Source organism: Artemia sp. Qi Xiang Cuo, chromosome 8 (assembly GCF_049724085.1).
Source record: "Artemia sp. Qi Xiang Cuo chromosome 8, ASM4972408v1, whole genome shotgun sequence".
NCBI lineage: Eukaryota > Metazoa > Arthropoda > Branchiopoda > Anostraca > Artemiidae > Artemia > Artemia sp. Qi Xiang Cuo.
This window is the reverse complement of record NC_142801.1, coordinates 56,915,149-56,928,708: the sequence shown is the minus strand read 5'-3', so window position 1 is coordinate 56,928,708 and position 13,560 is coordinate 56,915,149. Positions and strand designations below refer to the sequence as shown.

The following is a 13,560-nucleotide window of genomic DNA, read 5'->3' as shown; positions in this document are numbered from 1 at the left end:
AATGTGCTTATTACAAGTTCAGTGTCGATTGAAAATTTCTATTAATTTGTTTATTATCTATTTGCTAAGGTGAAAATTAATTATTAATCTGCAGGGCTTAACTGCAGCAAGACAAATATAAAAAAAATCTGTAAGATTTTCTCTGCAAGATTACTTCTTAAAAAAAAAAAAATATTATAGTTGAAGGTACTACGGGTCAGGCCCTGAGTTATATAAAATCAACTTTTATCACTTATCAAGTGAAATATCACCTATTGAGTTTAATAAAAAGAATCTGACTCAGTTTCTGCCCCATAATAAAACAGCTTCACATAATTTTGACCTTAGTCCCGGGCTCACGGTTAGAAAGGGAGCAGTATCAAAACAAGTGAAGCTTATTTTAGAGAGCTAGGATATCCGTAGATGGCAGATATGTATTTATATCCTATTCTCTCTCATAGTATTCTAAGCTTAAGGCAACATGGGGGCTGAGCAGGAATTTCTGTTTAAGACAGTACTTTTTATGGAGGAAAGCAAGTGGGTAATATCGGGAGGAGGAAAGTGCACCGCGCGGAGATCATTATTCCTCAGTTGCTTAGTTTGTTTTCTAGGATTGTAAGGAATTAAAAGGGCTAAGGGTGGAAATTTTTGGAGGATTTTAGAACGAGGAAAGGTGGATAATATATTAAGTGATAACTATTTCTAGTTTGATAAATAACTTATGAAGGGTCATTGTGAACATAGTTAAACATGGTGAATAAACACTGTTTTCTTTAGTTTTTTTGTGCAGTTTTGTAGTAAGAGTAAATTTTGTGGTCAATAGATGTTTGAAATGTTTGTTTTCATATAAGTTAAATACAGCCTATTAGGGCTATTAGACCTATGTGGTAAATATAGAGTAACTTCAGCTTTTATGAATAGCTTATGATAACTCTGTCTCTCTCTTTGAAGCACGGGAGGGGATAGTTTACTTTGGTTCGTGAGGGAGGGTTGGGTTGGAGCGGCGACTGTTCCACTTCGGCCCTGCAATAATTATATTGAAAAGTCACTGCATGATCCCTATTCAAGTAGCTACAACACGCCTACCTTTTTGCTAAAAATTTGGCGGGGAGTTGGAGGGGCCACTTGAGTACTTTGGTCTGAAAATCACACAGACTGAAAATTCTTGCACGATTCTGGTTCAAACAATGTGCCTCACGGATCCAACCCTCTTAATTAGTGCATTTACACTTTTTTTTTCTATATTTCTTTTAGACTTTATTAGTTACAAGAATCGCACTATCAACTGATATAATTGATGAATACTCCGTGTCTTATGTTTCAGGCATGGGTTGGCAGTTTGTTTCTCCTAACCCGAAAATTCAAGAAGATCCCTCACTATTTCACCCTGTGTTTGGTTATATCACAATTCATAGCGTGTACTGGTGTTTTACTATGGTCTGTTCTAGATACAAAAATTTGGCAGGTTTATATTCAGTTCAGTTTTATTGCTACCGGTGTATTCAGTGCACGAATTTTCACTGCCCTTCTGGCAGTAAGTATATTTCTACTTAGAACAAGAGGCCTAAGAGAGGCTATGAAATGGAGAGTGCGGTTTGCCGTAATTGGTTGGGGGTAAGTTTCCTCTTTATTATCATTTTCTCTATCTTTATCCAGTTGAAATGTTATGAATATCGAAGGAAGATATAGCGTTCAGGAGAAGCCCACTTAAAAAGAATTTTTGCCGGAATAGATGGCATTATTTTTCACTTAATTGCGCAGTTTCCCTTTTAAGAACATTATTTTTGCGCTTCATAAATATATATTTCATGATCTTTAGGTGGGGAGGAATGATAGGATGTTTTTTTACACTCATTAAACTAATTTAAATCTATAATCCTGATAATCGTAATTTCGAAATTTCAAGAGACAAGGGTTTATGCCATCCTCAATATACACAGCTCATCAAAAGACCAAATTGCTGTAAATAGTATTGGCTGTAAATAGATAGGATAAATCTAATGATAAATCTATTGTTAATAGATTGTAGAAAACCTGCAAATAGATTGGCTGTGAAATCAGAGCTAAAAGAGCTTACATTAAATTTAATAATTAGCTTTTTAACTAAGCATTGGAAAACTGTTTAATTTAACTAAAAATTCAACTTTTCATGGACGCGGGGGCTTTCCAATTTTAATATCACATCACAATTTAATAGCTCACATCATGGTTCTTTAAAGAAAAATTATGTTTCTGATTTTTTTTTATATTAACACTATAACTAAACTTCAAAATAAAATTCTTCCCTCCAAAATTTTAAATTAAATCAATTAGAAGACCTATAAATAGATTGGCTGTGGAATCACAGCTAGAAGAGCTTGCATTAAATTTAATAATTTGCTTTTTAGCTAAAGATTGGAGAACTGTTTAATTTAACTGAAAATTCAACTCTTCATGGACGTGGGGGCTTTTTAATTTTTGATACACTATAGCTCACGTCATGGTTCGTTAAAAAAAATTTTGTCGCTGATTCTTTTTATATTAACACTATAACTAAACTTCAAAATAAAATTCTTCACTCCAAATTTTAAATGAAATCGATTAGAAGCCCTATAAATAGATTAGCTTGAAAAACACAGCTAGAAGAGCTTGCATTAAATTTAATAATTTGCTTTTTAGCTAAACATTTGAGAGCTGTTTAATTTAACTAAGAATTCAACTTTTCTTGGACATGGAGGCTTTTTAATTTTTGATACACTATAGCTCACGTCATGGTTCGTTAAAAAAAAATTTTGTCGCTGATTCTTTTTATATTAACACTATAACTAAACTTCAAAATAAAATTCTTAACTCCAGATTTTTAACTTGAATTGACTGAAGGAGACCTGTAAATAGATTGGCTCCGAAATTAGAGTTAGAACAACATGTATTAAATTTAATTATACGCTTTTTAGCTAAATATAGAGAACCGTTTAATTTGACAAAAAATTCAACCTTTCTTGAGTACGAAGACTATCCCCTTATGTGCTGCAGCTGAAGCCATGGGTCGTTGAAAAATTATGTCTATAAATATTTAATCTTATGACTAACTGAATTTTAGTTGAGGCAATACCCTATATGAACAAGAATCGGGATAATTGGAGTAAATATTTTCTGTAGTCCCTTTTTTAATTTTTTTAAAAATTAACTTTTATTCTTAGTAACAACTGAATTTTGTATTTTTGTTGCCAAGCTCTTTTTACACCAAGAAAATATAATCTGGATTTTACACCAAGTAACTACGGAATTTTGTATGTATTTGTTGCCAAGCTCTTATTACACCAAGAAAATATAATCTGGATTTTACACCAAGTAACAACTGAATTTTGTGTGTGTTTGTTGCCAAGCTCTTTTTACACCAAGAAAATATTCTGGGTGTGGTTTCAAATAAAAACTGACATTCATCCTGGGCTCGCATAGGTGCACTTTTTCTCACACAATATAGTTCATTCACACTGGGTCTAGCGAGAAGCTTGAGGGTGTTTTCAGTTATGTAATGATGAAAAGAACAAAAAAACTTCTCAATTTATACAATCTCTAGAAATTATTCTAATTTGGAAAGAGAAATTTCCAGCGTGTACCTAAGTGGATTTCATTGAAGTCGGTAGCGGATATAGGGGTTAGGGTCTTCACACCCCGTAAAACCCTAACCGTAAGGCAGCCCTCTCCCCTTCAATCTTTTGATCTGCCACTAGTTGCAGTGAGCTACAAAATAGGGAATTGAACTTTCTGTTAAAGCAGAATGGAGACTTTTACAATTCATGCTTACTCTTGTTTTGCTTCCTATTCCAGAAAGTATTTAGGGTGTACTGTTAGTTTCGACATTCACAAGTAAAATTACTGTTAAAGACATGCACATCACTGCTTGTGACATGACTCTTGGCATAGATATCTATTTTAAAGCAATTTATTTTTTCGACCTAAAGCTCTGTTTTACTAGGGCCAAAAACTTGCGGAGTTCTTTGTTGCAACACAAAACAGAAGCTTCTTTTTTTAGACGTGATGCTGTGTCGTAGCGCCTTTAGGCTGCCCTCTGCCAAAATCAAGCATCAAATTTTCGAGAAAATCGTAAAATAATGAACTTTTTTCATCTTTGGAACAGGAGAAATACATGAAGATTCAGAATTCCGACTGTAGGCTTTTCGAGGCCTATTTTCTTCCCCTCTTTATCACTTGATTTCCGGTTGGGAGTACGTGCTAGGTCTTGTAATTGTAATATGAAGCAACTAGGTTTTAGCTGCGAAAACCAGTGAAATCTACCTCTGTAGATACTATACTGTATCTCAGAAAGTAAAGCTACTACTACTACTACTAACAGCTCACCGCAGCACCAAGCCGCCTGAGGTCAACATAGCTGCGCACGCTCCTCTTCCATCCCCACCTATACAAATCCTCCCTCTTTACATCCTCCCAGGAAGTTCCCATTTCGTTTAAATCTTTCTTTATGACATCCCCCCACCCCAGATGAGGGCGACCTGCTTTCCGTCTAGCCCTAGACGGTCGGCCGAAAAGGACAATCTTCGGCATTCTGTAGATAGAACATTTTCTGACTGTGACTTTGGACCAACCATGTTGATCTTAGAAGAGGTCCATCCGTAGCACGAAATTGGAGTTTCGTAGAGACACTAAGTTTTGACAGACGATAGCCGATTTGCCGTGCTAATAATCGGATGTATCAAAATCGATGCACCAACCAGCTGCAACCATCTTGTGCATAAATTTCATTTTGAAATTACTTCTGGACCTTTTCTGTTTTGGCTCATTCCCTCCCCCCCCCCTCCCCCCTCTCTAAAGAAAAGATTAACCATAAAAGAAAAGCAAAACAAACCAAAGACGTTGTATTGTCAGATTCCTAGCGTCAGTGAAATCACATTAGGTATGCCACGATAAGTTAGGTTTCCTTCTGACGATATACAAGCAAGGACAATAAAGAAGATGTTGAAGAAAAGATTAAAGAAGAAAGATGAACGAAGAGAACACGTCCACTGTTAATATAAAGCTGAATTCAGATATTCTAGAAACTAGAATTCGGATAAATTCGGACAAAGCTGAATATTACGTACTTCGGTGATTTTGAGCATGGATCTTTGAGTATTTGTGCAGAAAAGAATAAGAATGGCGTTCCGTTTCCAATTCTAATGCTAATATTATACAAATATTTTGCTTCTTCACCTGTTAATGCAGGGATGGCTTACTCGTTTCAAACTATTTACGCGCACTCGAGGGTTAAATTAAAAACGGAATTTTTAGGAGTAGGGGGGGGGGGTACATAAACACACCCCCTTCAGTAATAGAAATCCTGTAATGTCAAATGATTCCTCCTTTTGAATTCATAAGAGGCATTCGCATCCTACCCCTAAGATCAATTTTTTTTTATAATTATTTTTAATACAAAATTTTTACAGTTTTAAGTACTATATTTATCTTAATAAATCTAATTATTTAAAAAGAAATATTATTTTCATCTAAAAATTTCAATGATTACCTTTTGGTAACATTATAGATATAAAGATCTTTCCATTGTTTATTTTTATGTTACCTATTTTGTCCTTCTTTTTCCGATCACTCTTTCAAAGACCCTGGTTATCTATACTGATTTGTCTCCCAGAATTACTTTTAATAATTCACATTCTTTTTCTTGTTATATAATATAATTTTTGTGTTTAAGACTACCTCTTCTTGTTACCGTCGTCCTTCTCGGAGCAGTAGGAAGGGAAACCGACAACGCTGGATCTAAAGACGACCCCAATTTTCAGTATGGACGAACTCAGGCTATTGTAGCATCAACAATACTTGCCATCTGTTTTCTCATCACTGCCGTCTCTCTGATTCTCCAGCAGCGGTATGGACATCGTTTATTAACAGATGATCAGTGGGATGAAGTGGACTCTGATCGTGGAAGCAGTATCCGAATGCCAGCAGATGAAGAATCAGATGTACCATCAACACGAACTTCTGTAGTCAGCTTGCCGAGGTATGATGGACTAGAAGATGATGGAAGTAGAAAGACTACAAGAGATAGCAGAGCTGGTGATGATGCTGTTACAGATTTTTCTGTTGGTGAAGAGGCATATATTAACTATGATGATTTGAATACCTTTTATGGAGGTAAGACTTTCTGTTTTAAATATTTAATTTCGCGCTAGTTTTATATTGTCGTGCCCAGTACGAAAGGGTGGAGCTAACGCTTCGAAAAACTCTTACAGTGCTCCTAAAGCCCGTCTTAGTTATTGTAATAGGGACATAGGAAGCTGAGGGCTGAGGCTAAGGGCATAGGAAGCTTATGTACAAGCTGTGGAAAACAGATTTTACATTATCTTCATTGATGCATAAGACGATTGGAAGAGATCACCCCCCCCCCCTCATCTTCATTAGTCTTCTTATTGATAAATCAGAAGAGGCAATGCCTTACTGTCCTCTCTGGACCAATAGCAATTTGGTGTATCTGATAAGATGTATTTCTATCATATAAGGTACAAAAAACCGCCGTGATTAGGTTATAAAGTGTTTCAGAACCTCTTGCTGAAAGACCGCCATGCAACACTTCAAATATTATGTGCTAAGAAGAAACCATATTATTGAGGAACAGGGAGATGTGGATGAGCTGGACAGTTTCTGAGTAGATTCTAAAGACAGGTGAATTTAAGGGGTAAAATTTTTTAAGGTGATGTACCGCTGCTCCTTTATGTTTTGAGGTCTATTTCGGGAGATCTAATTATTGCGTTAGGATGTTTTTATAGAGAACGGCGTGGAAGTGCAGAAGGTTGTGACTTAAATTTTGTCAGTGTGTGTTTTTTTCATGGTTTTTTTTTCTGTGAATATGGGCATTGGCTTTTACATACATGTATCATACATATATACACATACATATATGTAATATTCGTGTGAATAATACATACATACGCATATCTATGCATGTATTATTCAGCTTCGAATGGGAATTTTTACCAATATCTTCTAGTTTATATCCTTCAAGAAGAATTGTTACCTTAAGAAAGTTTGAAACCCCACTTTTTCTCCTCTAAAATTATTGAAATGTGAAATGCACTCATTGGTTCTCTGACCGACCATGATGATAACTTTTACTATGAAAACCCTGCCTCATTGGCACTTGAAATGATTAACCTGTGAAATTACTAAAATAAAGGGAAATGAAATTATTCTTCTTCAGATGGACGGTAATGCATACGCGTTTCTCGTTTTCTTTGTTCGATTATTCTAAAAAAAGAAGATAAAGGATAAATATTGTCTACTCCACATTCAGCACGCTGAAACTTTGACCCTGGAAACTTTTTTGTATGTATTTAGACCTCCGACCTTCACAGTTATAATATAAATCAGTTACTTGCTTATTTGTTTTGAATTTATATGTTAACTTTTTTTTTATCTCGAAGTCCTTTCGTGTGCCATTACTTCGTTGTAGCTAAGAAACTGGGCTTAAAATTTTTCAGAGGCCAATTTGGCCCAGTCCATAACAATAAATAGTGGAAAAGCTTCAAAACGAAGATTTATTTCTAGTTTCGAACTTAAAGTACTAGTCATCTCGTTGAGAAAAAGTCTAGGATTTTTTGGAGTATGCTTTTGTCCTTGAGTAGGAAGCTTTTCTTATATAAGTTTTAAAATGAATTTGTTGTGGTTAAGAAATTGGGTGTACGAATTTTTCAGGTGCCAATTTTGCCAAGTCCATAAAGAATATGTAATTAAAAAAAATCAAAAGATTATAAAATTCAATATTAAAGCACTAATCATTTCCCAGAGAAAAGTCCAGGTTTTTTTCGGGTATGTTTGTGTGTTTAATCAAGAAAAAATCTCTTGTGGACATTTTAAAATGAACATGCTCAGGTTAAGAAACTGGGCCTACAACTTTTTAAGAGAACAATTTGGCCAAGTCTATAAAATATATAGCAGACAAAGCTTCAAACAGATGATTAGTTTTTATTTTCTATTCTAAAGTACTTATCATCTCGTAGATCATAAAAAAAATGTACTTTTAAATGTATTCCTATGTACATTTTAATGTGAACTTAGCATAGAACTCGGAACTTTTAATTTAGGAACCAGTTAGTTCTAAATAATTATCTAGTGCTCGTTGGTGAACACATTTTATGAGCCAAGTCTTTAAAATGTATAACGGACAAAGGTTCAAAAAGAAGATTCGTTTTTATTTTCTATTCTAAAGTACTTATCATCTCGTTGTGAAAAATTCATAAAATTTTGAAGTAGGCTTATATCCTAGAGCATAAAAAAAAAAAAAATGTTGTTATAAATGTGTTCTCGCGTTCATTTTATTGTGAACTTAGTTTTGAACTTTGAACTTTAATTTAGAAATCAGTTTATTCTCAAATTGTTATTTAGTGCTCATTTGCAAAAACACATTTTATTAACTCTTTTTTGGGATTACTCGAATTTCTTGGGGATAACCTTCTGAATGCACAAAGTTGATGACTAGACAGGTATACGTTTTCTTTTAGAGTTTTTAATAGTGCACACGTGTCAATAACAAGTTGTTTTTTTTACCAATAGTCTTGGTTTTCTTGGCGAATATTTTAAATTTGTTAAATATGGATGCTCGAATAAGAGAATTTGCTAGACTAGCTATCAATAAGTATCTTAAGTTTAGATTGGATGAGAGCAAATGTATTTAGTAAGTATATCCACAAGTCCAAAATTCATTTTAAATAAAATTTAGGTCTATTGAGTCAGATTAAGCTTAAAGAAATTAGTGTAAAAAAAACGCTCAAAATGAAGTCTAATCTAAAAAAAGGATAAAAGCCGGTTTGAAATATGCCCATGTTGAGTATATAGCTGTTTTTATCTTGAAAAATGTTGAGTCTGTCTTGTTCTAAAGAGTTGACTAACTGCTTTGACCGTGGAATCTTTAAATTAAACTTTAAAATATACTAGTTCAGAATGGCGTAGGAAAGGCTCACCAGAAGTTGACGTATCAAATCCCACCGAGGATTTTCCATTATTTCATGAAAATTTCAAAGAAAATGAAGTTTAACTTTAATTGGATCATAGCCTTGATGGAAAATATCCCATGACTGATCCTGGAAACTTATTTTTGGCCATCCTCAATAGGATAAATCTTTCTCCTCGAGTTGTGATCACAGTAATCACAGATCACAGTAATAAAGTATAAGGTAACTTTTTTTCCAAAAAAATAAACATGCACAATGCTCGCTTTCGGTTTTCCTGTATAATAAAAATCGAGGCTAGTGTGTAATTTCACCTAATCTTGGTATGTAATATTCTAGTTATGGTGAAGATTTGGGACAACTGATTTTTGAAGCTAGATGTCTCCACCTGATTATAAGATTTGGACTCAAGTGCTATTAGTCTGACCTCAATATTTGCATTCTCCCGCTTTAGAGATGGCCCAAACTGATTTATTTGGGTCACTGCCAGCTGGTTTAACCTCATTTCTGTGTAACCAACATTTTATTGAAGCTTTCAATCGAATTTTTTTTTTTTTTTTTTTAGTGGGATTCATAGTGGCGTCAAATCTTTGACTATATTGGGCCTTTTTATGACAGTCAGACAATATGCCAAGCTTCAAGGGGGATTAGCGCATACAACCGATACAAATTTGCCTAAGTCAACATTGCTTTATACGATAAGCTGCGTCCAAGACACTTAAATTTGAGTGGTAGCTCTCAAATGGGTCTCGAACAGGTAGTTTGTGGTATCCATCGTGCTCAAACTCTGCAGGGAGGATCGGTAGATCTCTTGTAGCTGTCCACTTTTATGTGTAAAATTACTTCGTAATAGAACTGATTTTCAGATTTTTACTTATCTTAGGCTATTTTTTAGGAGACGAGTCGGTTGAAGTAAGAAATAGTAACGGGGAATATGAAATAGAACAATCAGAGATACAAAGGTGAGTGGCATTCATTTCACTCCTAATAGTCGTTTCAACTATTATGTAAATAAAAGTTTAAATAGGGATAAAATCCTTTTAATAGACAGTGATGATGATAACAGTGATAGAAATTCACAAAAATACCAGACATTTCGGTCACATATGCAGTGATTGTCTCGTTACTACTGAGTAGTACTACTCGTTACTACTGATGACGGTCACTGCATATGTGACCGAAATATCTGGTATTTTTGTGAATTTCTATCACTGTTATCGTCAGCACTGTCTATTAAAAGGATTTTATCCCTATTTGAACTTTTATTTATCGTCATGGAAAGGCAGTGTGGTCTCCGAAATTATCTAAACTCTTATATAGCTTATATATCCATTCCAAAGAGAACCGGTACTGACAAAGGTTTTTGAATTTGTTTGAAAAAAGATTCGGAGAGAGAGAGAGAGAGAGATAAATTTATTAAACAAAAAAAAAAAAAAAAAAAAAAAAAAAAAAAAAAAAAAAAAAAAACATCATTATTGAAAGCCACCCCGATAAGTAGAAAAACTTGTCCAAGGGGGTGGCAAAAATACATTAAAAATAATAGAGGACTAAATAAATGATGAAAAAACTAAGACAAATCGTAAATCCTATTCGGCACCGTAAAACTTACAACAAAACAAACTCAACATTACTGTTAGGGTCAATCCCCGAGAGGCCATAATCAGCTACTCAAATATTTATTTGTTTGATTAAGACTGCTACCACCACTGTTAGGCAAGTGTTATCCTGCCATAATAGAAAAATTCAACACATGCTTAATTTTAAAATATGAAAATTGATAACTAAAGTTTATTTCGATCTTTCAAAATGGAATAAATAAACAAATAGCTCCTTTATTAACCATAATAGCAGAAAAACACGCTAGCATTGGATTGTCAATTACATGCTAATAAAATTATTTATAATGCACCTAAAAAAAAACCTAAGGAAGTAAAATTATGCACAAAGTAAGCTATAAATTAAGACAGGCTTGGGTCTGTTGAATTAGCAGATGGCAGGCTTAACTTTTGGAGACCAATCGATCGTGTAAACTCTCTGATACCGGGCTACAGTTGAAAATGTGAGACATATTCAAGGAAAATATTTTGGCGAATTTCAAATGAAAGTCATTTTAAGCCACATTTTCATCGTTAGCTCATATCTTTTTTCATTATGGGCTGCTCCAAAGAGTATGTGTAACTTATAAGAGTAGGAACTTGTGCTGGTATTGGCAATAAAACCTCAACGCCATCTAATATTTGGCGACACTTGATTTTTTTTCAGTTTAATCATAAGAATAATTGCTTTAATTTCTGTTGTTGGTAAAATTAGTGTAGTACTAAGTTTATTATCTCACTTCCTGACAGAAAAACGATTACAAAGCTTAAAAAAATACCAAGTGTCGCCAAACACTAAGACATATCCTCAGTTGTTCATTGGTGAATTTTAGAAACATTAGGTGGCGATAATGTTTATACTGAAGTTATAAGTTTTTAGAATCCTCAGTGCGTTCGTTTTACACTGGTACATGCTTCTTGAAGTTTAGTAGACTGAAGTCAAACTTTCTTTTAAATTAGCTGCTGTACTAAAATTTATTTTAATATTACCTGATTTACAATAATATAAATGCTGCCACTCTTAGTTGAGGGTTACATAGCTTAGTTAGAAAGATTCAAAATAAATATAGTTTCAATTCATTAAAATTTAGATTTCAAATTCCTAGTTTATTTGGACTCTACCAGAAATGTCCTGAAATAAAGCAGGCTTTTCTTTGATATAATTTTTTTTTATAAGAAATGCTTAGGCATAGGTTTTAATTTTATAAAATATATTTAAAATATAAAATATATTTAATTTTATTAATATACGTGGTTGTTACGCTTAATCTATTCAAACAATTAGATTTCATGTTTTTTCTCTTTTTGGTTCTTTAAGAAATTGCCATTTTCATTTATAATATTGTCATTTATTTAATGCAGTATGAAATATATTTATATATGTATATATTTCGTAGTCTCTTCAGTCCGATCTCCGATATCTCTCGTAAGAGTCAGCGTCACAAGTTTCAGCGTCGTCAACCTTCTCTAGAATTCATGGAAGATCCCGAACTGAGAATTGTTCGAGATCGAGATGACGAATTCCAGATACTACGACATGTTATTCTACTACTTCTTCTCTGTATTTCCATGTTTGTTGTAAGTTTTTTTTAAATTTTTATTTTTATGGTAAGGTCAGACACATTGAAAGCACGGTCGATAAAATTTTTGATGAAGTTGGGGGGGGGGGGCATTTGCCATCTTGGGAAAAAGTTGAGTTAAGTGAATGAAACTTTCAGGAATGAACCCAAAGAAATATATCCTCAATTTAACCCTGGAAAGTTCTTTGAAGAGCCTACTCTCAACTGTAAAAGTGGAATTTTCAGTCATAGCTTAACAGCTCCAATGAGCCACAAGGAAAGCGCTTCGAGCCTCATACCTTTGCTCAATTCTGATTTATGAAATGTTAAAAATTTCTGGAACTATTTCTTAAATTTGGAAAGCCCTTTAGGGCTTAAAATCCTGCTGGGATAATAGTAATTGTGTTTTCGGAACCTGAAGCCAAAGAAAAAGAGACTAAAAGCCAAAGGTTAAACATATTTTCTAAAAAATTAGCTTGACAAAAACCTGTCTCCTATACAATTTTACAAGTTCTAGAAACAAGGAAAGGGTAAAAACAGGGCTTTGAAAATTCTTTCCCGGGGTATCTTTTAGGTCCTGGATTCATTCCTGAAAGTTTCATTTGCCTAACTGAAGTGATTTCCAAGATGGCAATACACCTCTTATCTAGGAATCAGCCAAACAGTCTCCCAGGCTAAGCGATCGATTGGGTATGGACAAACATCTTCACTTACCAGTTTCTTCTTGCAGAAAAGTCTAGCTAAGGTTTATGTTTAGTGGAACTGTTTAGTTGTGCGTAACAACGCAAATGCACAGTAGTTTGGCACAAAACAAGAAGTTATGAACTAGATGTTCTGAATTTATAGCCCTGGCGAAACTTCCGATTTCGCCAAAATATTTATGGTCAGTTGGAAAGACTTTTTCTAAAGCAAAAAGCAAGGTGAGGTATTTCACAGTTCACGCCCTAATCTTACTTGAGACCGTTTGACAATTCCACGAGAAAAATTTCTTTGAGTAAGCCTCCCTGCCCCCCAGAAAAAATCCTAGTTGTGACCGAGGCCTAACACACCGTATTTTTGTCCTGTTTTTACATTCATATAAACTGTCTCTTTCTTGAAGAAGTGTATCAAATTAAAAAGGTAATATTATATAGAGGAAGGGGGTATAAACCACCCAAGGATGTTTGAGGTCATTCCTGCGGCCACTTTGCCGAAATAGAAATAAAAGGAGGAAATTGGACAAATTTCCCATGTAGGTCTTTACAGTGTGTTTTATGATTTTGCTGGGGATGCAAGACGGCGGTGTTTTTTTTTTTTTTTTTTTTTTTTTTTTTTTTTTAAGCAGACAAACTCTTTGATTTTGTCTGTTACAACTATCATACGCTTTGGTGAGGACTTTTTCTTTTAAGTATCTTCACAAAAAAAGAGGTGATGTCGGGTTGATAAGAGGTAAGTGATTTCATAGAGGTACATTATATAATTTAGCTCGTCCTATGCCGATGGATATTTAGA

At 34.1% G+C, this 13,560-nt stretch overlaps 1 protein-coding gene across 4 annotated transcripts in view; it reads left to right on the top strand.

Annotated features, from left to right (window-relative positions):
• Positions 1–13,560, top strand: part of anchor (integral membrane protein GPR155 homolog anchor) — a 192,906-nt gene that overhangs the window by 165,693 nt on the left and 13,653 nt on the right. For 3 of the 4 annotated variants that reach the window (XM_089093621.1, XM_089093624.1, XM_089093625.1), the window contains 4 exons: positions 1,304–1,593; positions 5,666–6,105; positions 9,799–9,877; positions 11,908–12,088. In XM_089093621.1, the coding sequence (XP_088949747.1) occupies positions 1,304–1,593; positions 5,666–6,105; positions 9,799–9,877; positions 11,908–12,088 (990 nt within the window). The remainder of the gene's footprint in view (positions 1–1,303; positions 1,594–5,665; positions 6,106–9,798; positions 9,878–11,907; positions 12,089–13,560) is intronic. The other variant, XM_089093622.1, reaches the window with a different exon arrangement.